Raw genomic sequence first — 23,596 nt, forward strand, 5'->3', positions numbered from 1 at the left:
TGTCTTCTACTCTGATGGAAAGAGTGCAAAGAATTGCAGCGAATTAAAAATATTAATTCCATGTCTTTTATGCATTTTTTCCACTTTCAAATTATCCTGCGGGCCTGATCGAACCTCCTTGGGGGCCGGTTCCGGCCCGCGGGCCGTATGTTTGACACCCCTGGATTAGACAGTTGGGGATAGTTTGTTCTATGAAAACGATACGTTTTTGGCCTCGGTTTGCTGTGTTGTCGATTTGTCTCTATATGACAGTGTTCTTTTTTTCCAGAACAACTTCCTTGTGTTCATGGCTGAGCTGTTTTGGTGGTTTGAAGTTGTGAAACCATCTTTTGTAAAACACCAAACTCTGGACAGCGAAGGTGAGTGTGGGAAAACAGGCTTCTGGACCAAAGAACGTCCTCAAATGCAAAGTATATACAGTACAATAGAAACATTATACATGCTCAGAATGTAGTATCTGATTTGAGTTGTTTTTGGTTTACAAGGCTATGTGTGTGTTGTTGTTTTTTATCCAAGAGCCCCCCCCATCATTGAAGAGCATGCCCTCCGTGCCCATCTCCAAGGCAACTAAGAGGAGCTTTATGGAAAGGCCTCCCAGTCCAGAGAGACCCAGGTTGGATGATCTCCTCTAACTAAACAGGGCTTCTCTACTGCTGTCCTTGTCTTCCCATTAACTGTCTACAAGTTATCAAATTATATTTTTACTTTGTAGTATACAGCTTCTAGTAACAATCTTTTACTTTTTACCCTCTTTTCTAGTCTGCCTCTTCGACCTCAACCCCTAAACTCAGGTAACTAGATTGTCACTCGTACTCGTTAAAGGTGTACAAACAACCAAAGCATTTAGAGACACAAAAGGCATTTAGAGATTTACATATGGTTGTTTTTACCCTGCAGATGAAATCAAGAGATCAACTTCAATGTCGTTTGTGGATGGCCACATAGGTACCTGGCCTAAGGAAAAAAGGTCAGCCGCAAATTCAAAATAATACCGATTTTTTCTTTTCTTTCTTGTTGTTGTATTAAATCATAATTATACACAAATATAAGAATAAGAAATCCCAAAAGAATCTATTCTAAAGACTGTCCACAGTGTTATATATTTTTTTTCTTCAGATCTGGGCCTTACGGAGTATCCTTCAACATCCCCTTTGATAAAGATGGCGGCTCCCCCTCTGCTCCTCCTCCCCTGCGGGGCATGACTCGATCAGCCAGCACTGAGGATGGCCTGGGTTTTAAACTCCACCACCAGCTGCCCCGTGGCATGAAGAAGAACCTCTCCTTCCAGCCCGTCAATGGACAAAGCTTGGGCATCGACAAGGAGGGCTGCCCCGACAGCCTGGTGCCCACAGAGCCTGACAGAGTGCCGGCGGGCAGAGCCTACCCCAATGGGCACGGGAACGGCATGGCCACCCCCAGCATCGAGGAGGCCCTCCAGATCATACATAACACAGGCCAGCCGCTACAGAGACTCCTGGCGGAGGCAGAGGGGATTGATAACGGGTTCTTCCTCCACAGCCAGGCCCGTAGGCCCAGCGGACTGGACCCTGTATCTGAGATGGATTCGAAAGCGGCTCTGAGCCCCTCAGACGCCACAGAGCCCGACACGGGCATCCACCTGAGGACGGACGACATGGCCGAGACGTTGGACGAAGACTCCTCTCTGAGGGACTGCACCGCCAGCATGGAGCTGGACATGGACACCCCCAGCCCCTGCCCCAGCGGCTCTGCCAAATCCCCGCCGGGCATCAAGATGACAAGCTTTGCCGAACAGAAGCTCCGCAAGCACAACCCATTAGCCGGTGACTCGGGCCGGGGCAGCGGGAGCGGCTCCCTCAAGACCACCCCGGAAGGTGCCGAGCTCGGACTGCCGCTGTGCGTGTCCTGGGCCCCCACCCCTGAGCACAGCCCTGTCCATCACCAGCCTCCACCCCTCTCCGCTCCCACCAAACCCATCTACCCAGTCCAGGCCGTGCCCGTTGACCCGGCGCAGGCCATGGCAACGGAGATGGTCCAGCTGCGCATGCGATTGGAGGAGAAGCGGCGGGCCATCGAGGCTCAAAAGAGGAAGGTGGAGGCGGCGTTTACGAGGCACCGGCAGAAGATGGGCCACTCAGCCTTCCTCACCGTGGTGAAGAGGAAAGGTGATGGAGCCGCGAGCGGCGTGGAGGAGGACAGGGGGAAGGCGGAGGAGATTGAGAAGACGGGAGGCGCCAGCCCCACCCTCCGGTCTGAAAGGAGCAAGGCTGACACACCCGACGGGGCGGAACAAGGGAGCGGCGGCGTTGCCGGTTGGTTAAAGTCGCCGAGAGGAGGAGAGGAGGGTGGTCCTAACGCCGGGCAGGTGGCAGAGACTGACCTGATGGAATACACCCGCTCCATCGAGAAGCTCAATGACTCATTGGCCTTCTTGCAGACCGAGATGCAGCGATTGGCCCAGCAACAGGAAGTCATCATGGCCATGCGGGAGCAGCAGCAGCAGGCGTGGGTCATCCCGCCGTCTCACACGAGCCCCTCCCCTCAGAAACACAGCCGAGCCGCCCCGCGCTCCTCTGGACCCTCCTCCCCCGTCGACTCCCCTCACTGCGCCCGCCGCTCGCCCACCAGCATCAAGAGGAAGTCTGCTTCTTTCCACTCCCGCACAGCCCGCACCACTAGACCCAACGAGCTCAAGCTTGCCCCTTACAACCGTGTGCTGACTGCCCCCCAGTCCGTCGACAGCATCCCCCGCTTACGCCGGTTCTCTCCCTGCCAGCCCCTGGCCACCTCATTTGTGTACATGGGGGATATGCCCGCTAGCAGCACTCTGGAGCCCGGAACCCCAGATCCTGGCAGAAGCAGGGACTCAGATCCACTTCTCTGCCCAGAGAAGGAGGCTTCTAACCCGGCTAGCGCGGTACCCTCGCCCCCTTCCTCCCCGGTCAAAGGTCCAAACCAGCAGGACCAAGACGAAGACATTGAAGGACAGACCCAGAATGAAAATATGGAAACAGAGATGGAGATGGTGAAGGAGGAGGAGATCCGACCCATCATCGGTTCGTCGGTGTCGGAGGTGTTGGCACTTCCGGTGACCGAGACCTTCACGGTGACCCCCACTGAGGCCCCTGCTCCCATAGCAGCTCAGAGCCAAGCCAGGAGCAGCTTGATCGAGGTGCCCCTGTCCGTGCTGAAACCACTGGAGGGTGAGGTGTTGGAGGAGAGTGGGGAAATGCAGGCCACCATTGAGGGCCTGGATGAAGACCAGAAAATGTGCCGGGGCTTCTTTTTTAAGGTGAGCTGACCTAGGATTGTACAGTGCATTTGTCACAAGATTTATGGAAAGGGAGACCAATGGATAGTTTGTAACCTTCTCATATATTTTTTTCTCTGACGATAACAATTATTTGACCATTTGTAGTTTTAAATTAGGATGATATATTTTTTACCATTGTTGTCAAAATCTGTATCAAGACAGTGTGTCCCAGTTTCTGCCTCTTTATGCCTCCATGTTTGTTTTCTTTACGGTATGTAAGAAAACCTCCTGTTTCTAATATGAGATGATGAATGGCACTGAAAATAGGCCGGTTGAGGACAAATTTGTTTTGCAGTTGTTAGTCAACTCTGCTTTCATCTAGGTCAGAAAACTGGGTCTTCTGAATTATTTAAGTGCAGCTCTACAGTGATGTTAAATGAGTTGTAAAATTGTGGTGGTTGTTGAGTGCATATACCGTTCACATTAAATATTACATGTTCAGACACATGGTCTGACTGCAGTTAGAATAAAAATGGTCTTAGTATCTTTTGATACTTAAAAGAATAGCCTAATTATTAATATTTGAAAGACTTAATGCTTCAAGTGAAAGCTCCACCACACTAGCTCCAATATATACTTATATACTATACACAATGTACACACTCAGCAGTTGCAACTGCATGAATTCCAAGGCTGAAAAGATTTTAAAACAAACAACCAACCTTTTGACGTTTTCTGTCACATTCTACTCTAGGATGACGGGAAAGGGGAGGACAACATGGCTCAGAAGAGGGCGGCGTTGCTGGAGAAGAGGATGAGGAGGGAGAGAGAGACCCAGCAGAAAAAGCAGCAACTGGAGGTGGAATTGGAGCAGAAGAAAGAGGAGGCACGGTAGGTCCTTCCTGCCCGAGTGTCACCTGTTTCTAGGCAGACTATCTACAGTATTTTCTTGATGGACTTTACCTCGGTGAACCCTTTTTGAGCTTGCAAAAACAAAGAGGTCCTTTATGGACACATAGACATGTTTGCACAACTCAATGTCCAAAAACACAAAAAAAAGCCCACACTGACCCCCATCCCCCCTTATCCAGACTAAAAGCTGAAGAGGAACGTTTGAGGAAGGAGGAGGACAAGGCCAGGAGAGAGTTCATCAAGCAGGAGTACCTGCGGAGGAAACAGCTAAAGCTGATGGAGGACATGGATACGGTCATCAAGCCTCGGCCTGCAAGCACCAAACAGAGACGAGCCAGACCCAAGTCGATCCACAGAGACAGTCTGGACTCCCCCAAAACGCCAGGCAGGGTCGCAGCAGGTAAAAAATAAAAAATATTAAATGACCCACCCCTCTCCCTCCCCCCATACCCTAGGGGTCAACTGTTGACATGCCAATAGGCACGGTTTTGTGCTTTGTGCCACACCCCATGCACGCTCAGCATGGCTTCTTCTATCGACTTGAATCTGTTGAGTGAAGATTGACAATACCTTTGGGGCTCATGTTTAAAGTATGTTTGTCCTACTTGTTAAACCCAACCAATGTTGGTAACGAGCTGATTTGTGTCATCTTGAGAATGTGATAGATGCAAGCCATTTGTCATTCTGTTAGTGTGTGTGTGTGCTCCTGCATTTTGTCTCACATGCTTCTGGCATTGGTATGTGTTTGTGTCAACTGAAAATCTTCAGCGCTGCATGACAAGTTTGCCACAAAGTGCTGCCGATACACACTTCCATGTCGTGGTCATTTGTGGTGTAACGTGTGTGTCTCATGCCATGCTGTGTTTGTGTTTCACATCCAGGTTCACGACCTTGTGTCTTTTCAGTCTCCAGCTTGTCGCTGGCTTCGCTGAACCTGGGAGAGAGTGACAGCACGCAGTCTGAAAAGAGAGCGCCGAGGTAAGCCGGACACCTTAACATCAGTTCTGAACCAAAAAACGATTAAAAGATAACATTCCATAATGTTTGTAGACTATAACCTTATGAACTACTGTCATGACAGAAGATGAACTATTGGTCACTGACCTGAAGATGACCACTCATTTCGACCACCCTTCAACTCTTTTCAACCTAACGTTCTTCTCTGTATGTTTCCTTCTTTCTTTGATCATCCTGTTGATTTTGGGGCTGTCAGAAGTGTTAGTGTAGCCTCTGGCAGCCTCTACTTCTTTTTGAGCTCTCCTAAACTGAGAAGGAGAAGGTCAGTTGTCTGTATTGTAGAGCAACACCTCTTCCCCATACCCTATCCCAAATTGTTGGTTGTTTCCCTATCCTTTATGAGCTGGTATAGGGGCTAGTGTTGCTTACAGTCTGGAAAATATCCGAATTCCAAACCTAATTGCACTGGAAACAATACCCTTCACTGAATGTCACATCTTAACAGTAGCCCACAGTATATCTTGCCATCAGTATGTGACTTTGGCTGACTGCACCACCCGCCCTTGCTCAAATCTGCGCTTGCATTTAGCACGGCTCACTGAACAAAATGTCACGACACATTGTTCTGATTTGCCAATGTCCTGCCTATCCCTGCAAAGATACACACCCTGTGACTGTCAAGGTTTTGCTCACTGGTGTTTTAAGCCCCCAATGGCTCCTTAGAGGCAGCTAACCCTAACCTCAACCTTATGGCCCCAATGGCTCCTCGCTGCCTGGAAGGCGCCGTTGGCTTAAAACACCAAACACCCAAGGTTTTGCTACCTCCTTGTTTGGATGTCTCCCGACACTAGTAATTAGTACTTACTATTAATTACTATCTGCTAATGAGTCACTACTCAGAAGTACTACTAAGAAGCTGTAATAAAATCTTGTGCAATAAACACACAATCACATTTTTCTCACTGCTTTACCCACCATGCTTGCAGGCTTACAGCACTTAGCAGTAGTCAAGTAATGGTGTGCAATAGCAAACCTATCCCTGTTGTCAAATGGTGCAGTATTTGGATACAAACCACGTATTTCAGTAGGTACAGAAAGTCAAGGTAACAAAGCGGAGCTGTATGAAACCAGTCACTTGAAGAGAGGTCACCTAACTATCATTTTACTATTTTCACACTTGTCTATGCCTTTGTTTGTTTCCTGAAGGCCAGATTCTGCTGATGGTTTCCTGTCTCCGAGTCGGCCCGGGAGTCGTAACGGGGAAAAGGACTGGGAGAACGGTTCCACCACCTCCTCTGTCACCTCCAACACGGAATACACAGGTGAGTACAGCAGTAAACTCTCACAGTCTAACAGATCACTGACAGACATGGGTATCATCAGTTTAGCGCTGTCAAAAGGTATAGTGGGCTATACAGTGAACATTTTTAGAAATATAGATGTCAAAGGTGGTCCGGAAAAGACGTGTTAAGTTTACAGATGGCATTTTTTTCCGAATGAATGTATGTCGTATACTATGTACACTATGTTTGTGTTTTGGGCCATTTTTTTAAATACCTTTCAGAGATAACAGCAAGATACCAATGAATGATTTATCTTCAGTCCTGAACAGATGTCAGAAATCCCTTCCTCTACATAAATAAAATGGTTGCTATGACGATCCTCTCTTGACATCTCTTCTCTTGTGTGTGCAGGACCCAAGCTGTACAAGGAGCCAAGCGCCAAATCGAACAAACACATCATCCAGAACGCCTTGTCCCACTGCTGTCTGGCTGGCAAGGTTAATGAAGGGCAGAAGAACAAGATCCTTGAGGTAACAGGCAACGATAATACAAATGACATATCTGTAAATTGAAATGTGTCCAGTTGTTCCCAGGTGTGATCTCAACAGACTAACAGGGTTTTGAGACAACCTGGGATGGTGGTGGATAGTTGTAAAATCATCGTAAAAAGTCAAGGGAAGCAAAAGGGCGTGGGGAAGGGGATTCATCACTTTTTCAAGATTTGATTTTTTTTTAAGATCCCTATTCCTCATTTCAATCATTCTCTCCGCTTGCGTGTCAGGAAATGGAGAAATGCGAGGCCAACAACTTCCTGGTGCTGTTCCGGGATGGGGGTTGCCAGTTCCGATCTCTGTACATGTACTTCCCTGAGATGGAGGACATCACCAAACTGGCAGGCATTGGGCCAAAGAGCATCTCACGCAAGATGATCGATGGGCTGTACAAGTACAACTCAGACAAGAAGCAGTTCAGCCAGATCCCGGCAAAGACCATGTCTGCAAGCGTCGACGCTATCACCATCCACAGCCACCTGTGGCAAACAAAGAAACCAGCCACCCCAAAAAAAGTAGTACCTGCAAAGTCCTAATGAAACTTCAAACCCCTCTGCCTGTTTCCCTTCAAATGGAACATTCACATTCAAATTGCACTTCACTGTACATAATTCATGAGGATTCTAACACCTGCAATGCCAGTAGATTAATGCATACTTTGTTTGTATGTCTCCTCTTCTATTCCTGTCTTTTTCCTACAAGCTTCAGAGCAGACATAGGAGAATTTTTTTTACAAACAACTGGAATGTAAAACCTTAATTAAAAGCAAATTGTAAATGGATACCATTGATTTGTTTGGTTTAAGAGGTTGTGTGATTTGAGTCATTACGACAGCATGTGCGTGTAAGTGAGGTTTTTAATGGTGCCAAAAAGAGTAGAGTAAAAAAGGTATGAATGCAATTGCTGTTTTATTTACACTGAAGCACTGAATGTTGATTATAATAGTCTGATTTGTTTTTGCTTATCTGTTGACATGTGTAGCCTTATGCTTGTTTTGAATGTGAGTGCAATGCGGTGATTGTAAAGCTATACCCTAGAAAGGTTTTTGTACTGAGGCAAGAGTGATTTTTTTTCCATTTCTTGTCTTTTGAAATGTTAATTGTTAAGTCTGTCAAGGTATATTAACAAGACATGGGCCACTTACATACAGTTACTTGATCAAGAAATGTAGGCACATTTGATTCACCTCACAGCTGGCACTTATGGGACTGATCCCTTTGTTTCATTTCAGTGGGTGCTCAATCAAATACACCCAGAATATCTGAAAGTATTTGCAAATCGTATTTGACCCAGGTTTGCTTACAACAGAAAGGGCCAAAAAGTTCAAAAAGCATATAACTAGTATACCCACACAGTATCATGATTCCAGGTCAATGTTAAACGAGTGGTTTTAACTACAAAAACTCATTTTTTAAGGAATCAGGAACCACATAGTGGGCTATATTGTTGATGCTGCTGGTTCACTGCAGGTTTGTGAACAAAACAAAAAAAGTTATAGCCTTTAAATTGCCACATCATGGACCAGCCTTTAAGATTACTTTAGTGTGGTTACTTTGATGACATTCAGATTTTTTTTTACGCTAAATGGTTTGGATATATTTGGTTCATTATAAAAATGAAACAATACATGTTGAATAATTCCAACACGCTGTCAAGGAAAAAAAGTGTTTGATTACAGTATGTATTACAGTATTTTTGTTTTTGTTTTGCATTCAATTAATTAACTTCAGAGTAAAAGTTAAAGTTTCAAAGTAAAATTGTTCTTCCAACATCTTCCATTAAAATAAACACAGACCAGTAGTTCCAAAATTAGACTTCTTGTCTAACAAACACTTGTCAGGTCAATCCATTTTACTTCAACATGTAAGTGCTCATAATAGGATACAAGTTACTGTCAAAAACATTACTGTAGACAGCATCCTACATTCTGCACGGGATGGCTTCTCTGTGAGACTTGTTAAGGCAATATGCAGTATTTATTTTGTTTTTGTTTGCTATCTAAAAGCAGAATGTGGTGGACTTCATTGCTGCACATGGGTATAGCCTTGTTGCTTCTCTTTTTTTTCCTTTTTTTTTATCTAACAATATCACTCATGCCAGTGGTTATGGAAGCAAATCGTGACCAAAATTCAAATGAAAATGCATTTCCAGAAATGCATTTTCATTTTAAGAATGTGGCTGCATTATTTGACTCATAAATCAAATTAGTATTCAATCATCCTATTTGCATTTTCATTTTCTTCTTTAAGACTGCTCATTCTTTCCCTTATTTAAAATGAAAACGAAAAAGACATTTGAAATTTAATTTTCAAAATATGCCCCAGCAAATAGATACCAAAATTCAATTTGAAATGTAAAATTTGAAAATGAAAATGCATTTCCAGAAATGCATTTTCATTTTAAGAACGTGGCTGCAAAATCGTGACCACAATTCAAATTCAAATGCATTTCCAGAATTGCATTTTCATTTTCAAGAACGTGGCTGCAAAATCGTGACCACAATTCAAATTCAAATGCATTTCCAGAAATGCATTTTCATTTTAAGAACGTGGCTGCAAAATCGTGACCACAATTCAAATTCAAATGTATTTCCAGAAATGCATTTTCATTTTAAGAATGTGGCTGCATTATTTGACTTATAAATCAAATTAGTACTGATTAGTACTGAGCGGACATTGCATTTTCATTTTCATGTTCTGCCCGCAAAGAACTGCCCATAATTCGAAAACGAAAATGCATTCTGAGCGGCGCAGTAGAGTGACGTCAGTAGCCGCTCTTCTTCAGCTCCCTGCTGACCGAGCTACCCATCTTGTTCGGTAGGGGGCGGTGTGCACATACGCATTGCATTACATGGCAAATGTGCCGGGAAATTGATTGAATTGCCGGGTCTTTAGAGGACGCATCACAGATCATGGCGCTCCCTCAAATTGTGCAGACACTGATAGAATTAGCTGAGCTGGTAGAAACTAATAATATATCTGAGTCTGATGCCCGTGACCGAGTAGAACAAGTCACAGAGAGCTTGGCTGCATACTCTGCCGTCACAGACGTACACATTAATGAGGTTGCCATAGTAAACCTCTCTTCAGTCCTGGAACGGCTGGATGCTGTGGAGCCTCAAATGGGACGGGGACGACCAACCATCCACATCCCGTTCGAGTCCATCGAGAACTATTTATTAAATGGTCTACTTTTTCCTGTGAAAGCAAGCTGTTTCACCTTTGGCCTGGTTCAGACAAAATCTGAATTTCCGCAATCTGAATTTGAATTTCCGCAATCTGAATTTCAAGAATCTGAATTCCTGCAATCTGAATTTTAGAATGTTTTATTTTTGGATCAAAATAATTCAGTTGTATTAAATTTGGCATACAAATAATTCAGATATTATATATTCAACAGCAATATATTTCAGTTTTATGAAATTCGACACACAAATATTTCAGATCTTTCATATTCAAATTCAGATACTTTTGTCAGCTTTCTAGCTCCATAAATCCGTTGCTTTGCATCCTCCGACGGATGGTCTGGTGGCCGACAACAGCTCCGCTATGTCCTTTATTTTTAAACCATTTAATAAATAGTTTTCGATGGACTCGAACGGGATGTGGATGGTTGGTCGTCCCCGTCCCATTTGAGGCTCCACAGCATCCAGCCGTTCCAGGACTGAAGAGAGGTTTACTATGGCAACCTCATTAATGTGTACGTCTGTGACGGCAGAGTATGCAGCCAAGCTCTCTGTGACTTGTTCTACTCGGTCACGGGCATCAGACTCAGATATATTATTAGTTTCTACCAGCTCAGCTAATTCTATCAGTGTCTGCACAATTTGAGGGAGTGCCATGATCTGTGATGCGTCCTCTAAAGACCCGGCAATTCAATCAATTTCCCGGCACATTTGCCATGTAATGCAATGCGTATGTGCACACCGCCCCCTACCGAACAAGATGGGTAGCTCGGTCAGCAGGGAGCTGAAGAAGAGCGGCTACTGACGTCACTCAACTGCGCCGCTCAGAATGCATTTTCGTTTTCGAATTATGGGCAGTTCTTTGCGGGCAGAACATGAAAATGAAAATGCAATGTCCGCTCAGTACTTATCAGTACTAATTTGATTTATGAGTCAAATAATGCAGCCACATTCTTAAAATGAAAATGCATTTCTGGAAATACATTTGAATTTGAATTGTGGTCACGATTTTGCAGCCACGTTCTTAAAATGAAAATGCATTTCTGAAAATGCATTTGAATTTGAATTGTGGTCACGATTTTGCAGCCACGTTCTTGAAAATGAAAATGCATTTCTGGAAATGCATTTGAATTTGAATTGTGGTCACGATTTTGCAGCCACGTTCTTAAAATGAAAATGCATTTCTGGAAATGCATTTTCATTTTCAAATTTTACATTTCAAATTGAATTTTGGTATCTATTTGCTGGGGCATATTTTGAAAATTAAATTTCAAATGTCTTTTTCGTTTTCATTTTAATTAAGGGAAAGAATGAGCAGTCTTAAAGAAGAAAATGAAAATGCAAATAGGATGATTGAATACTAATTTGATTTATGAGTCAAATAATGCAGCCACATTCTTAAAATGAAAATGCATTTCTGGAAATGCATTTTCATTTGAATTTTGGTCACGATTTGCTTCCATAAGTGGTCAACACACACAAAGGTCAGGCATTGGTGCTTTCACTGAGACATAATATACAATTACCAAAAGAGAAGTTGTACAGGTCTGGAATTGTAATACAATGTCACTATTTCATCTTTTTAGTAAAGGGATATAACTTTGGGACCTTGCTGTTGTCTTATTTGGCTGTTTAAGGCCAAGATGAATGGATATTTAACTGTTACTGTACATTCAGTGAAGAACATGTGGGCAGGGCAGTGGACAGTCTGCTGCTGTGAGCTCATCTGTCCATCTATGAGAAGCACTGCTCCCATTTTGTTTTAGCAGACGCTGTGCTGTCAAAAATCATTTTGCTGAATTTGGTAGTTTTGTTTTTAGCATCGAATAAAATGAAGCATGGCTCAAATGTGTGTTGTGCCTTCTTGTGCTCAAACTAAATAATTAGAGATAAAAATTAATAGTCGGGTCAACCGCGAATGTAAAATGTAAACATTTGACTCAGAACCACACAAAAGATCCTTAGAAACGGTCATAATGACGATAATTTTTATCAAATGTAACTACTTAGTCAAATTCATTTGTGCATATTGGTTCATTACAGATGGACACACCCTGTATTTGCCCAACCCTACCATCTAATTGTAATTGTCTTGAATTGTCGCTGTGAGAAAACGACATCACCTCAAACGCTGGCAATTGCATCCCCTGCAGAGCAAGAGAAAGCAGAAAGTTGCTGAGCCGAGCGCACCGTCCGTCATAAGTGAGAGCAGTGCATGGTTTAGGTCGCTTGGTTTGCTACAGTCGGTTTGCTTGGCAACCAGGACAATAACGTGCAACAAACAGGATCCATATCAGCACCATTGACAGAAGAAACGAATTATTTGTTTGATATGCCCTTCCAAAACTGAAATCCGTCGCAGCGAAAAATCTTTGTTTGCAAGTGTGCGTTTGTCGAATTCATGTAGAGCGTCATCGTAGGCTACCAGGAGGAATAGACAGGTGAGGGGTAGGCTACAAACATTTTGGGTGGTGCCTGTTGGTATTTACTGGTGTGAATTGGTGTTATGTTAAATGCTTGGAATACCGGTGCTTAGCTTGCTTGTTAACCAGCTCTTTTCGATATAGAAGGCTCTTATTCTTAGGGCATTGTCCTTGGCTTTCTGCAATGTAAAGCATCTTACGTTATAGAGCTGCAAAGACTACTCTGCCCGCTAATCCTTGCGTGTACGCAGTGCAATGGCATGGCAGCATATTTATTTTCTATGCTAGCATGCTAGCAGGGAAAGGGGAGGGTAGCTAGCTAGATGTGTTATTAAAGCCCCTGGGCCAAATCATGGGCAACACCTTAAAATATTAAAGCTTTTAATGCGAAGCTACACCAATTGTTGTCTATCCCGTTAAAGATGTTGCATCAACAATGACTTATAATAATGCATCTGTCGGAATATGTTCATTTGTCAAAACAGTTCAAGAAAAAAAAGTGATTTAAGTGACAGTATTGAAGGTTGCCAGTGTGGTAATCTGTTGTTTTTGAAATGGATGTATTTAAACAACTTTTTTCTGTGTGTTTCCTAACTTTTCCCCCTTTCTCACTGATGCAAACAATTCAGCTTGTAGGCATCTACTCTCTCTTTCTCTACAGGCACCCAAACTGACAGGTGGACAGACAGACAGTTACTATGACAGTGGAAGAGACCATCAACATCAAGGAGGTGGAGGTGATCAAGCTCATGTTGGACTTCCTCAACTCCCGGAAACTGCACATCAGCATGCTGGCCTTAGAGAAGGAGAGTGGCGTGATCAACGGCCTCTATTCGGATGACATGCTTTTCCTCAGGTACCGGGACTGTAGGAATCCCTAAAACCGTACAGTTGGAACAGAAAGAGGCCATGTTCCTTTGTTTGTGCTGGTGCTGTAAATCTGTGCCACATCTTTTGTAGTGCCAGGCCACTCTTTTTGACAGTATAAACCATCACAAGCCCTCTATTACAAAGCACTGGAATTGACGTTCCCCAGCTAAATTCAAATCCAAAGACTATCTATCTGACACATTATTACATTTACCTGTGGATGATAGAATGAACCATTCATCTATATTGATTTTGAGGCTACTTAATATGCCCCCCTTTTCCCTTTGGCTTGTTTAAGCTTGTACAGTGCCACATACAGTGTTAATGGTTGAATTGAGTTATGCTGTTGCCAAGATTTTCTCTTCTCGACTGACAATTAGCAATGCCTTCTTTCCTGATCTATTCAGACAGCTGATACTAGACGGCCAATGGGAGGAGATCCTACAGTTTATTCAACCATTGGAAGGAATGGATAAGTTTAATAAGAAAAGGTGGGTTTTTCTCAAAATAATATGGTCAATAGTATGTGGACACCACTCAGTGAACAGGAGACTCACAGACCTACTTGTTGAACCTCTCATTCCAAAATCTCGGGCATTGATAGGGAGTCGGTTCGCACTTTGTTTCTATAGTTTCCTTCATTTTATAATTCCCTTCATTTGATCATTTATCATTAATACACACCAGTTGCGCAAGCGGTTCTAGCCCAAAAGCTGGACAAATTCTTGCCCAAAAGCAATGACATTTTGTTCCCTGTTATTAAGTGGCTTGATAATGACTGGCCTGCACAGATCCCTGACCTAAACACCATCAAACACATTTAGGATGAATTTGAATGCCATATGCAAGCCAGGTCTGCTTCCCTAAGTCTAGGAACTGTATAGAAGCACATTTCCACAGACACACTCCAAAATATTATGGACAGCCTTCCCAGAAAGGTGGCAGCTGTTATAGCCCCAAAAGGGGCCTAACTCTATATTAATGCACACGTTTTTTAAATGGATGTACATCAATCTCAAATAGGTATGAAAGTCAGGTGTCCACATACTTTTAGCCATACAGTGTATGTCCAGATGTATGCACGCTAAATATATCCTACTGACTGTTCAAAAACTGACGGCACTACCTTACCAAATAATGATTAGCCATTCATGCAGATGGTCCATGTTTCTGAATTAAGTTAAAACCTCATAGAGGATTGACACTCTGAACATGTGGTGCTCACTTACTATGAAGTTCATTTGAGGTACAGTCTCTTTATATACAAAGATACTTTACATAAAACTTCCATTACACATTTTATAATCAAAGTAAGCGTAGGTTGTTCGGGGATTTGAATCCCTGTTGTATAATTATTATTTTTATGGTTCCCCAGGTTTCGTTATATTATTTTGAAGCAGAGGTTTCTGGAAGCTCTGTGTGTCAATAACGCCATGTCAGCTGCCGAAGACCATCAGAATGTGAGTGCGCACTATTTGGAGCACTTTCTACTCCATTGAGTTTTGTGCAGTTTACTTTTGAGGGCCCAAACTTAAGTTCAATAACACTGCAACAAACCGCTCTCAAAAACCATTCAGTAGCTTAACGGCATTGACATGCTGCGTTTGTAAACATCCTCGTCACGAATGTCCCTCACCTCTTCAGCTGGAGCTGACTATGCAGGAGGCCGTCAAATGTCTTCACAGCCTGGAGGAGTTCTGTCCTACCAAAGACGACTACAGCAAACTGTGCCTGCTGCTCACCCTGCCACGCCTCACCCACCATGCAGAGTTCAAGGACTGGAACCCTAGTACGGCTCGCGTCCACTGCTTTGAAGAGATTTGCGCCATGGTGGCCGAGTTCATCCCCGCAGACAGGAAACTGAGCGAGGCAGGGTTCAGGGCCAGTGGAAACCGTCTCTTCCAGCTGCTCATTAAGGGGATCCTCTATGAGTGCTGCGTGGAGTACTGTCAGGTTAGTACCCCCACCTCATGGTTCACTTTTTCTGTTTTGCGTTGTGTGAAGTTTGAGGTTGTAAAGTCTGGTCTCACAATTGAAATGCCTTGGGATTCGCGATTCGTACTTTCGTTTTCTTGACATGACAGTTTTGTACGTGCCCAGTTTTCTTCTCAAGTGTCCTATTTTGGATTCCAGAGTAAAGCCACAGGGGAGGAGATCACAGAGGGCGAGGTGCTCCTGGGGGTGGATGTTCTGAGCGGTAACGGCTGTGACGAGGTGGACCTCTCCCTGCTCTCCTGGCTCCAGAACCTCTCCCCCGGGGCCTTCTCCTGTTCCTTTCAGCAGAAGACCCTCAGCATCCACGTGGACCGCCTGGTCAAGCCCCCCAAAGCTGGCCACGCTGACCTCCTTTCTCCCCTCATCAACCGCCTCTCCCCGTGCCCCTCTACTCCCCTATGCCAGCGACCCCTGTCTGCAGACACCTACATGTCCCGCTCCCTGAACCCAGCCCTGGACGGTCTCTCCCACGGGCTGGCGGCCCAGGATAAGAGGGGAATGGATGGCAGCGTCAGGCCCTGTCTGAGCCGTAGCCTTGTGGAGAATGACCTCCACCAGGGGGAGGACTCCCCAGAGAGGTAAGGGGGTGGGAAACAAAAACCGAATAGCACACAAACGTACCATGCTTGTGTTCTTGGTGTACCTGCATTGCGGTTTCCGATGCGCGGGTTATATGATCCTACTATGGATCAACGTAAAACGCTATCTCCTGTCATCCATATCCACTGGATGCGTACCTATTTATGTGATGATAGTCGTTATATTATGGAACCCCACAGACATTCTGATTGGTTGAGTCCAATTCAAGGAGACTTAGAAACAACTGGTGAACTGGACTTGTGCATTTTAATTTAGTAACAATGAGCTTGAAAGTAACAATGAATAGATAACATCTTCCAGGGCACTTCGCTTCACCCCGGTTGGCCGCTCGTGCTGGAACGTGAGGCAGACAACTCACACAGGCCTGCTTCACGTTATCGGACCGTAATACTGGTGCAGGAGGCCGGCTCTCAACGTGTCTCTCTCACCCTCTCTCTCCCTCTTTCTCATCCTCTCTCTCTGTCCCTCCCTCTGTCTATCTCTCTCGGCCTCTCCCCCAGGCCTGAGGGCTCTCCTCCCCTCTGAGGCCTGTCAGCTCAATTTTTCTAGAGCGGGCCGTTGATTTGTTGATTACCACAGCCGTGAGTGTCATCAGCTATACAGAGAGCGGGAAACGGTTTAATGTAGCCGCCTACGACCGCTGGTAGAGTGGGAAGATTCTGAATATCTAGAGATATGTTGAGGCTTTACAGTGTTGGTTGTTTATGTTTATCCATTCACAACTCAATTCAACGCAAACCCTAAAGGCCGATATATGCTTCTGCGTTTTTCGAAAAACGGACACATGGGAACGCCCTCGTCTCCGTGGAACGCCCTCTACAACCTCTCCGTCAGCCCGCGTAGAGACTCGGACAGCTTGACGTGCACCTCCTTAATTTTGTAACTCTCCGTCGTAGCTACGGAGAGCTACGGAGACCCCCTTGGCTGTGATTGGTCAGTATTAAGTACCGCTTGCGTCAGGGGTAGGGGCGGGGTTGCCGTGATAGCAGGACGAACAGAATCCTTTGACCGCCATTGCGTGTAAAGTTTTTACAATTCATATTTCAGCTAAACGGTACATGTAAATCAGAATCTGAATTAAAATGTGATGAGAAATGAGCAGTGTAGTTGCTGAAAATGTGCGTATTTTATTGATGGAACGGCTAATTTGTAAATTTGCTCCGACTTTTCGGTAACCTAGGTAAATAAACACTCAACGACGTCTAAACAAAAAAACGTTGCGCCACCTACTCTTCTGGCGGTGAATTGTTTTCAGCACCCACAGCCTACGGAGAACCATAAACGCAGTCTATCCGTCCGTATCCGTGCGTATCCGTGCGCCCGCCCATCCGTAAACGGTGACGCAGAAGCATATTTCGGCCTTTAGGCATTCATCTAAAGCTGGATCTCTGTATGGGACTAACTTTAACCTAGGTAACCCTAGGTTACCAATGCTTCAATGTTGCTGCTTTGACTGCTGGAAGTAGTTGCAAAAAGCCAAATACATCAAAATCTGACATGACACAGCTTTGGCCTGATGTGGGTGATTGGTAGTAAGAGTTGTTACCACACTGCAACAGAACTGACATAGTCCTTTCCTCCGGGTCAGTTTTCATCAGAGGGGTGTTAGATGACACTATCAGATCTCTTGTGGGGCCTTGGAAGTATCTAATGTCGATACTAATTAAACTCCAGATAGAATGGAGACAGACCTCAGAAGCCTGTTTCCTGATCACTATGAAGCTACATGTCCATAGTCATGTGGATACAGTAAACGGCTCTGCTGGCAGTGAGTCACGTGTATGTTGTGTTTCCGTCTCTAGAAAGCAGCCACAGGGTTTGAATGGGCCCAGCGCAGTGCGTACTCCGTTGGCCCCTGGGATGGACGGTGGGCCACCCTGTAGCACCGAAAGAAATGAGGTAATAAAATGAAATTTGAAAAATAAAGCAAGTGTCAGGGTAACCCCCACAATCTCCCCTGCCTCCCCCCCCATTATTCTCTATGACCCCTAACTTCACCTACTCATAAATCCTCCCCAACGACTCCTTTCCTGTGGGGGGTGGGGTAGGGGGCTTGGAGGGGGGTGGGGGGGTGGTCATCCCCTCGTGTCCCTGTCACCTGACGGGGAGGGGGGAGAGCATGAGCTGTTGCCTCTCACGACCTCCTCATCAGCCTCGGCAGACATCACCTGGTCGCGGAGGTCAGGGGCAGTGAGACTGCTGTGATGGGCGGTCGGCTAGCTAGCGCACTCATTGTTCATTTTTGTACATCCCAAGATTGGAGAGGTGTAGATTGGATTTTTGTGTGTGTTTGAAGGCATTTCGTCATGGGTGGGGGTAGGGAGATGTTGGACACCGGGTTTGATGGGGTCCTTGGGGAAACTTTATATATATATGTGTGTGTGTATACGGATGAGCTTTGGGACCTTGGATCAGTAAAGTTTGCATATTAGGCTGAAGACATTAAGTCAAATGTGGCTGTGTGTGCATGTATTTTGCATTCACGGGTGTGGTATGTATGTGTGTGGTTGTGAAATGGCGTGTGTGTGTTCACCACGTCGACAGCGCGAGTCTACTGAGCAGGTGCAGGAGTACTACCGTCAGCGTCTGCGTGTGCAGCAGCACCTGGAGACCAAGCAGCAGCAAAGACAGCTCTACCAGCAGATGCTACTGGAGGGGGGGGTCAAGCCTCAGGAGGGAGCTCAAGTCCAGCACAACCTCACCCAGACGTTCCTCAACAGGTAGGAGTCCAATTCCAACAGGCATTTCTATGAAGGTGGTGCTGATGGGGGAAACTGGAACCCCCATTTGAGTCAAGGGACACCCCATAAGAGAGAGAAGTTCATATTTGAGGGGTACCATGGTATTGGTGTTCCCTCCACCCTGCCGACCATCCACCTGAGGGGCACCCAACACCTCTCACACAATTTGAATTCTGGTTACAACCATGCGCAGTTCTTAAAGGTTCCGTTCACCTACTCACTCATCTCAGAGATCGACATCCTCAAGCTTTCTAGACCTTTCATGAATGTGTAACGCAGAAATAACTTAATCTTCAAGAACAAAATAACTTTGATCAGAGCTAGTATCATTAATAGTGGAGGGGAAACTGACATCAGTAGATCCTGCAACATAACCTAGAGCACATTTACATGTATCACACTAAGTGAACTTTCCAAAATCGTCAGCAAATGTAACTCCGCAACCTCAGATATTGATCCTATACCCACAACATTCTTTAAGCGAGTGTTTGGTGTCTCAGGTCCGGTGCTAGAGATTATAAACACATTAGAACTGGCGTTTTCCCAGATGCCTTCAAAACAGCTGTTGTAAAGCCCCTATTAAAGAAACCCAAATTGGATAACAGTATACTTGCAAATTACAGACCAATATCAAATCTTCCATTTATTAGTAAAGTATTGGAAAATATACTATTAGTCCAATTAAATTATTTCCTTGAAGAAAATAACATCTTGGAAGTCTCAGTCAGGTTTCAGAAAATATGACAGTACTGAAACTGCTCTTACCAAGATAATTAGCGACCTCAGACTAAACTTTGATGCAAATAAAGTCCGTCCGTCCGTCATCTGCCGCTTGTCCGGGGATCGGGTCGCGGGGGCAGCGACCTAAGCAGGGAGGCCCAGACTTCACTTCACATCACTGCGGACGCCGCACCGATCCGCCTGTCAACCTCGCGCTCCATTCTTCCCTCACTCGTGAACAAGACCCCGAGATACTTGAACTCCTCCGCTTTGTTCAGGATCTCCTCCCCGACCCGGAGATGGCACTCCACCCTTTTCCGGTCGATTACCATGGCCTCAGATTTGGAGGTGCTGATTCGCATCCCAGCCGCTTCACATTCGGTTGCGAACCGCTCCAGTGAGAGCTGAAGGTCACGGCCCGATGAAGCCAACAGGACCACATCATCCGCAAAAAGCAGCGACCCGATCCTGAGGTCACCAAACCGGACCCCCTCAACACCCTGGCTGCGCCTAGAAATTCTGTCCATATAGGTAATGAACAGAATCGGTGACATAGGGCAGCCCTGGCGGAGTCCAACCCTCACCGGAAACAAGTTCGACTTACTACCGGCAATGCGGACCAAACTCTGGCACCGGTCGTACAGGGACCGGACAGCCCCGATCAGGGAATCCGGTACCCCGTACTCTCGGAGCACCCCCCACATGAGCCCCCGAGGGACACGGTCGAACGCCTTTTTCCAAATCCACAAAACATGTGTAGACTGGTTGGGCGAACTCCCATGTACCCTCCAGGAGGTTCGACAATCCGACGGACCTTCCTCTCCAGGACCCCTGAATAGACTTTCCCAGGGAGGCTGAGGAGTGTAATCCCCCTAAAGTTGGAGCACACCCTCCGGTCCCCCTTTTTAAAGAGGGGAACCACCACCCCGGTCTGCCAGTCCAGAGGCACTGTCCCCGATGTCCATGCGATGTTGCAGAGTCTACTGGACTGGCAAATAAAGTCTTTATCCTTATCCTGTTAGATCTCAGTGCAGCATTTGATACTATTGATCACAACATCCTAATCAATTAATCAATAGACTGGAAAAGCTTATTGGGTTCACGGATAGTGTATTAAACTGGATGAAATCATATATCAAAGGAAGGAAGTTTTGTGTTAGTTTAGGAGACCATATGTCTAAGAAACATGAGAACTTCTACGGGGTTACTCTAGGAAGTTGCTTAGGTCCATTACTTTTTTGTCTTTATGTCGCGAAGTGGTACATATCAGAGAACATAATATAGATTTTCATAGTTATGCAGATGACACATAACTATATATATCCGCTGAACTCAACGATGCAACAGCCATAAATTCCATTACCAACTGCTTGTTGGCAATAAACAAATGGATGAATGAGAACTTTCTTAAATTAAATGAAGACAAAACTGAAGTCCTACTATATGGCCCCAAATCCAAAAGAGAGATGTTAAGTTAGAATAGGAGGTTTAACCCCCTGCCTTAAACCAGAGTTGACAAGTCTCTGTGTGACTCGGATTTGAATTTAGACACTCACATTAATAAAGTGACCAAAATAGCTTTCTTTCAGCTCAGAAATATAGCGAAGGTACGACCATTCATAAACCAAAATGATGCAGAGAAGTTAATTCATGCTTTTATATCCAGCCGGCTGGACTACTGTAACACACTTTTTGCTGGTCTTCCCCCAAAAAAACACTACAGCTCATTCAAAACTCGGCAGCTAGATTATTAACCAAAACTAAAAGGAGAGAACACATTAGTCCTGTCCTAGCTACTTGGCTCCCTGTTACCTTCAGAATTGACTTTAAGGTCATTTTCCTCACATACAAAGCTCTAAACGGACAAGGACCTAGCTACATTGCTAACTCTTTTATTAACTACACACCAGCCAATTAAGTCCCCAAAACTATGGATCACATTATCCATAAATATTAGGGAAGCAAACATGCTAGGCATTTTCAAAAGACAGCGTTAAAACCTATCTTTTTACCATTTAACTCATTTGATCTCAGAAGGGTTTTATTAATTGTATTAGTTGTATTACAGATTGTTTTGGATTCCCGCAAAGTTTGCAGCAGGTCTCTAAAGTGTCACGCATTGAGAGTGACAGTCACTCATTTCGGTCTTTAGTCACGCCCTCCCGCCACACATTGTATTTCTCACGCCAATTTTTTTTTTTTTAAATAATATATTTTATATACCGCAGCACCCAACCCAAATTTCTTTGGCCGCCCCACTCTCTACTATGGAACCGGCAGTCAAGCGCGTCTCCCCTGGAGTTCTTAGTCGAGCCTGCCACTTATCAGCCAATCAAAAAAAGAAAGGGTCTATACAATAGCCAATCGGAAAATAGCACCATTGTATCTGGGTAAGATTTAATGCAACAACCAATGGAAAAAAAGCATATCCTGTAATTTTTCGTGATTCTGCTACGTCTTCCGAAAGTTTTGTTCACCTACAAAGCAAACCGCTGGAGCTAGAGCATCACTTTGAGCACAGTCATGATCTCCTGTTTTATTGTTACAACAAATTAACAACTTGTTTGACACAAACAATGACAACTTGACTGCTGTTAAAAAATGTTTCTGAGATAATTAGCATCAGTTTTTCCCGAGTCTCTTAACCAACAGTTTTACAGCCTGTTCACTGACAACACCTGCTCAGAACAAATAGTTCATAGATGTAGCCGGTGTGTATCGGTGAAACTCACTCGTCAGGTAAGTAACAGGCCACCCGCATCAACGGTTATCTAGCTTTTCGTTGGCGTAGTTGGTAGTGGCTGTATCTGTCTGAGCACTCCACCCAGCTGCTAGTCCAAGCAATGGTCCACTCCAAGTTGGACTACTGCAACTCGCTGCTCGCTGGTCTCCCAGCATGTGCAACCCACCCTCTTCAGAGGATTCAGAATGCAGCGGCCCGCCTGGTCTACAATCTACCCAGACGCTCCCATGTTACCCCACTCCTCATCTCTCTCCACTGGCTACCCATCAACGCCCGTATCAGATTCAAGACCCTGGTACTGACCTTCCGAGCAGTGAACGGGACAGCACCCGACTACATCAAGTCTCTCCTGCAACCTTACACCCCAACCCGTCACCTACGGTCTTCCTCAGACAACCGCCTAGTGGTCCCACCGCTCAAGACTGCCAGGTCCCAACACAAGCTCTTCTCCTGCCTGGCCCCCCAATGGTGGAACCAGCTCCCCACCTCCATCAGGGACACTGACTGTCACCCCACCTTCAAGAAAAGGCTCAAGACGCACTTGTTCCGGGAGTACAAAGGCACTTAGGAATGCTTGGCTGGACCTGTTGTTAGTTTCCTCCAGGATCACAATGACTCTTATTGAGTGACTTGTTGCTCTTGTAGGTTAGTTATAACGAAGTTAAGTCTTGTACTCGCTGTGAAATATTTTACTATTGCTTGTTCTTCTACAGGTACAGTCCTGCACTTTTTGTGGTTCATGTTGTTTTAATTTTGAAACTTGTATAACTGCATGCTCTTATGGGTCTTCCCTTTTGGCACTTGTTTAGTTTTTTCACATTATATGCTTCATGTTTTGGCTGCTTGCAATGTTTGGGACTACCTCGTTGTTATGATCAGTGACTCTTTTGTAAAGCTCTCTCTTGGAAGTCGCTTTGGATAAAAGCGTCTGCTAAATGCATAAATGTAAATGTAGTGGCGGCGCTTGGGATGTGAGAGGTGGCAGGATCGAATATTTTATTATCATACCCTGGCCATGGATGCATTAATCATTGCTGCCTTTCAAAGATGTCAGGTAAAAAGCAATTAATTAATTAATGTTCACCCCCTGACGGGGGGGGGAGGAGAGAGGGAGAATGTCACTCTTGCCTTGAATGTCACTTGTATTATTGTTTTTATTGATTGTGTAACATTTTATTTATAGACCTTTTTGGATGAACATTCTAGAATTTTCCTTCGTCAAGTTTGGCCCTTGAAAGCTTCTGGTTTCAGACACGCGAAGGATTGTTTTGATGGAAGTCAGCTAATTTAGAAGCAAAAGTGAGCAAATCACAGTGGCAACACATTTATATATTTTTTTTACAATTATGCTTTGTTTGGCTGTTCGGCGAAATTGGGGAAGAACA

General features: G+C 44.9%; 2 protein-coding genes across 4 annotated transcripts in view; both read left to right on the forward strand.

The window, feature by feature from the left end:
- camsap2a (calmodulin regulated spectrin-associated protein family, member 2a) overlaps window positions 1-8,692 on the forward strand; it is a 43,282-nt gene extending 34,590 nt beyond the window's left edge. For 2 of the 3 annotated variants that reach the window (XM_047037129.1, XM_047037131.1), the window contains 11 exons: window positions 269-359; window positions 517-613; window positions 760-791; window positions 898-967; window positions 1,117-3,271; window positions 3,987-4,123; window positions 4,324-4,544; window positions 5,026-5,122; window positions 6,308-6,423; window positions 6,796-6,914; window positions 7,166-8,692. In XM_047037129.1, coding sequence (XP_046893085.1) covers window positions 269-359; window positions 517-613; window positions 760-791; window positions 898-967; window positions 1,117-3,271; window positions 3,987-4,123; window positions 4,324-4,544; window positions 5,026-5,122; window positions 6,308-6,423; window positions 6,796-6,914; window positions 7,166-7,471 — 3,441 coding nt within the window. In that variant the 3' untranslated portion in view covers window positions 7,472-8,692. The remainder of the gene's footprint in view (window positions 1-268; window positions 360-516; window positions 614-759; window positions 792-897; window positions 968-1,116; window positions 3,272-3,986; window positions 4,124-4,323; window positions 4,545-5,025; window positions 5,123-6,307; window positions 6,424-6,795; window positions 6,915-7,165) is intronic. The other variant, XM_047037130.1, reaches the window with a different exon arrangement.
- Window positions 8,693-12,300: 3,608 nt separating this feature from the next.
- Window positions 12,301-23,596, forward strand: part of wdr47b (WD repeat domain 47b) — a 36,168-nt gene continuing 24,872 nt past the window's right edge. Inside the window, exons 1-8 of the mRNA XM_047036939.1 lie at window positions 12,301-12,560; window positions 13,172-13,398; window positions 13,820-13,903; window positions 14,788-14,872; window positions 15,057-15,365; window positions 15,546-15,985; window positions 17,810-17,906; window positions 18,552-18,727. Coding sequence (XP_046892895.1) covers window positions 13,241-13,398; window positions 13,820-13,903; window positions 14,788-14,872; window positions 15,057-15,365; window positions 15,546-15,985; window positions 17,810-17,906; window positions 18,552-18,727 — 1,349 coding nt within the window. The 5' untranslated portion in view covers window positions 12,301-12,560; window positions 13,172-13,240. The remainder of the gene's footprint in view (window positions 12,561-13,171; window positions 13,399-13,819; window positions 13,904-14,787; window positions 14,873-15,056; window positions 15,366-15,545; window positions 15,986-17,809; window positions 17,907-18,551; window positions 18,728-23,596) is intronic.

The sequence above is a fragment of the Hypomesus transpacificus genome, chromosome 16 (genome assembly GCF_021917145.1).
Source record: "Hypomesus transpacificus isolate Combined female chromosome 16, fHypTra1, whole genome shotgun sequence".
Taxonomy (NCBI): Eukaryota; Metazoa; Chordata; class Actinopteri; order Osmeriformes; family Osmeridae; genus Hypomesus; species Hypomesus transpacificus.